The 3213-nt window shown below is 35.7% G+C and overlaps 1 protein-coding gene across 1 annotated transcript; it reads left to right on the top strand.

The window, feature by feature from the left end:
• Positions 1–799: 799 nt before the first annotated feature.
• Positions 800–2077, top strand: LOC112513798 (CLAVATA3/ESR (CLE)-related protein 25-like). The gene is made up of 2 exons (XM_025120156.1): positions 800–1171; positions 1678–2077. The coding sequence occupies exons 1-2, from the start codon at positions 948–950 to the stop codon at positions 1715–1717; spliced, it is 264 nt and encodes an 87-aa protein (XP_024975924.1). The 5' UTR covers positions 800–947; the 3' UTR covers positions 1718–2077.
• The last annotated feature ends 1136 nt before the right edge of the window (positions 2078–3213 follow it).

Here is a 3213-nt window from a genome sequence, read left to right on the forward strand (position 1 = left end):
ACCGCGTAAGAGACTGTAAGCAGATAGTAAAATAACCCCTAATGCACAATCTTATTGATCAAAAACTTGATCCCTTATTCTTGTTTAGCTCGTAATTGTCTTTTGCAACTGCAAATATATCTGATTCCTAAACTGTATATTTAACTGGATTTGCACAAAATCCTATGAATTCCAACCACCTGCACTTAGGAATAGGAAGGTTAGTAAGGGTCCCCTTTGATATAACAAATCAGTGGGGTAACTTCTATGGTGGACCCAACCTAACACCTAAAGAAACAATGCTTATCAAACTTCTGTTTTCTACATTCTATTTCATACAGTGAAAGATATGATATATATAGAGGGTCAGGTACAAAATAAAACCATAAAATAATAAAAATTTGACCAACACCCTAGTATCCGTTTATTTGTAGTATCCGTTTATTTGAACAGTATGTACATGTGCATAAAAGTAATTTGTAAGCAATTTGTCCGGTATGCATATGTGCATAACATGCACACATGCATAAAAACCAAGAAACAACTTCATTTACATGTGCATACTTTCTTGATTACCAGGGTGTTTCTCAGTTTTTCATTTCTTTGGAATTTTCCCTTTAACCTCCCCTCCTCTCTCTCTCTCTCTATATATATATATATTTAAACCTCCCTCTATATATATTTATATTTGCTTGCAGTATTCCATCTATAAAGAAAGGTGGCACCTTACCTGCCAAGTTACAAAAAACTACACATACCTTCCCCTGCTTTGTCTCTCCCCCCTCCCAACCCCCACCCTCCAAAGATCCTTGCTTCTGAATTCTATATGAGGTGGAGAGTTGCACTATCCTGATACAGTTACCAACATGATTGTTACAAGTTCATCTTCATCCCTAATTCTTGACTGCTTAAAATCCTCTTTTGGAGAAGATTTTTGAAGGGATAAAGGGTAGAGATTAGAGAGAGTGATGGAGAGGAACACCAGTGTGGTTTTCAGATCAGTTTTGTTGGTGGGGTTTTGCTGGTTTTTGTTGTTTGCAGTATCTACAACCATACAGGCAACACTTGCAGTTCCTTCTACTGCAAGTTTCGGAGGTTTTAAGTCGAGAGGAGCAAAGAGGCAAGAGGGTTCGGTTTTCAGTTACGTGAGCAAGAGAAGAGTGCCAAATGGACCTGATCCTATCCATAACAGGTATGTGTTATTATCCAAAGATAAGGACAATTCTCAGTTGAGTTGTACTTTAAAGGCCAGTTTCTCTTATTCCCGTATATTTTTATATCATGTCATTGTTGAATCTTATACGAAACCGAGTTTTCTGATGCAGTTTCTGCTAAAGATTATGAAAAGTTAAATATACTACATATTTAAGTACATTTTGAAAGGGAATTACATGCATTTGCATGTTTAGAGTATATATATGTACTATCTCTTCATTTCTCTCGTGTTGAGTTTACCATATGTTAGTCTTCATGGCATGCATTCTACCTGTTTGCTCACACTCTTGCACAAGCCGGGGGTCTTCACAAATCCCTCTGCCCCACTCTTTTGAGGTAGAGGTCAGGTTTGCGTAAATTTGACCCCAGAGACCCTACTGTCGAGTGGGATTTACAGGGCAGCTTGGTTTGGTTTGGTTTATGTACATTTATATGGTGCTATTACTAGTCTTTCTCTAATATTACCAGGATGTTTGTTATCAGGAGAACTAGAAATACCAGACAACCTCCTGACCGAGCATGAGAAAGCAAAGAATTGGCTTTGAAGAGTTATGTATATCTGAAATTAGAAGAAAGAAAGGGAGATTCACAAGATCTGCATGCGGGTTTCCTTTCGATTCTTTGAGATACGCAGTTATATTGCTTGTTTTGTTGTGTAGAAGTACATGGAGAAAGAAAAGGGTGAAGCTTTTTGAAGGTATTTTGATGGGTGTTTTTTTGCAGTTGTTCAATCTTTGAATTCAAAGATTCATGGATTGGGATGTTTGGTAGCTTTTGCATGAAATTAGAAGGAATCAAATCCAAATGTATTATTATCATGAGAGGGATTGGAACGGAAGCCAAGAAAACATATCTTTAGTGTCCCTTTTCCATACAATTTTTTGTAGGTGGTATGTAAAGATGAAATTGTTAAAGGGTTATGGTATTTGCTTTACCTTTGAGCTTTAAGAGGAGGGTTGGCTTTATTCCTCTTGTTAAGTGGGTTGTGTTCCCTAAAAAAGCATTTTGCATCTGCTAAAGCTTCTCTTCTTTCAACAAACCTTCTTTTTTGAATGAAATCTAGTCCTAAATAGGAGAAATGACCAACAAGTTAAAAGGTATGGTCTTCATTCAAAGCCATGACTATGCTTTACAGTTTACATCAACATTATTCCCATGGATGTGCATCTTTTTTGGACCTATCTTTTGGCTTCAAAGTTCAAACCTGACCATGTTATACATCAACATCTGTGGGTGCACACCTGCTTAGCCGGCTTAGTTGCCTTTTGGCTTTACCGCAACTAGAGCTGCATTTCAGCATGGCCATGGGTGTGCACCACTTACACTGGCTCGAATTTGGAGAGAAAAAAGGAAAGAGAAAAAGTAAGGGAAAAGAAAAGAAGGGAAATAAATTATTTCATTTGTGTTCTTGGATGGGAAAAAGAAAGGAAGAAATGGAAAGTAAACAATTTTTCATGTTCTCTAACCGGAAAAAAAAGAAAGATTTTCATCTTTACATATATGCATTATATCTGTTTCTTATGAGGGTATTTTTGTCATATAAAAGATTACAGACTCCTTTTAAATTTTCTTTCCTTCCCTATCTTCCCATATATTCATTTCCTTTCCCTTCTAAAAAGTTATAGTTATATTTTATTTTTCCCATTCTTTTCTCTATTATTTCCTTTATAAAAAAAGGTTTGAGAACAAGGTGGTAGAGTTGGACAATTCTGTTTGGAGGTTTTTGGATAGGTAATCTAGGAGCATGGAAGTTTCCATTCAATTGTTTGGATAATTGGGGACTTGGGAAATGCATCACTTTGGTAATCATCTTACTCGGTAACTTCACTACTACCAAGATTTTGAAACAAAGAAATCTAGTAAATTTTATTAAAATCCATATTCTCAAAGGTATGATGTAGGTAGATCTTTCCTCTATCTCTTAAATGGTAAAAAACCTTCCGAAAAAAAACCTAACTTGTAAAAACAAAAATTAGAAGAACAATGACATCATATCATATATATATATATATATATATA

This window comes from Cynara cardunculus (assembly GCF_001531365.2).
Source record: "Cynara cardunculus var. scolymus isolate 2C chromosome LG 5, CcrdV1, whole genome shotgun sequence".
NCBI lineage: Eukaryota > Viridiplantae > Streptophyta > Magnoliopsida > Asterales > Asteraceae > Cynara > Cynara cardunculus.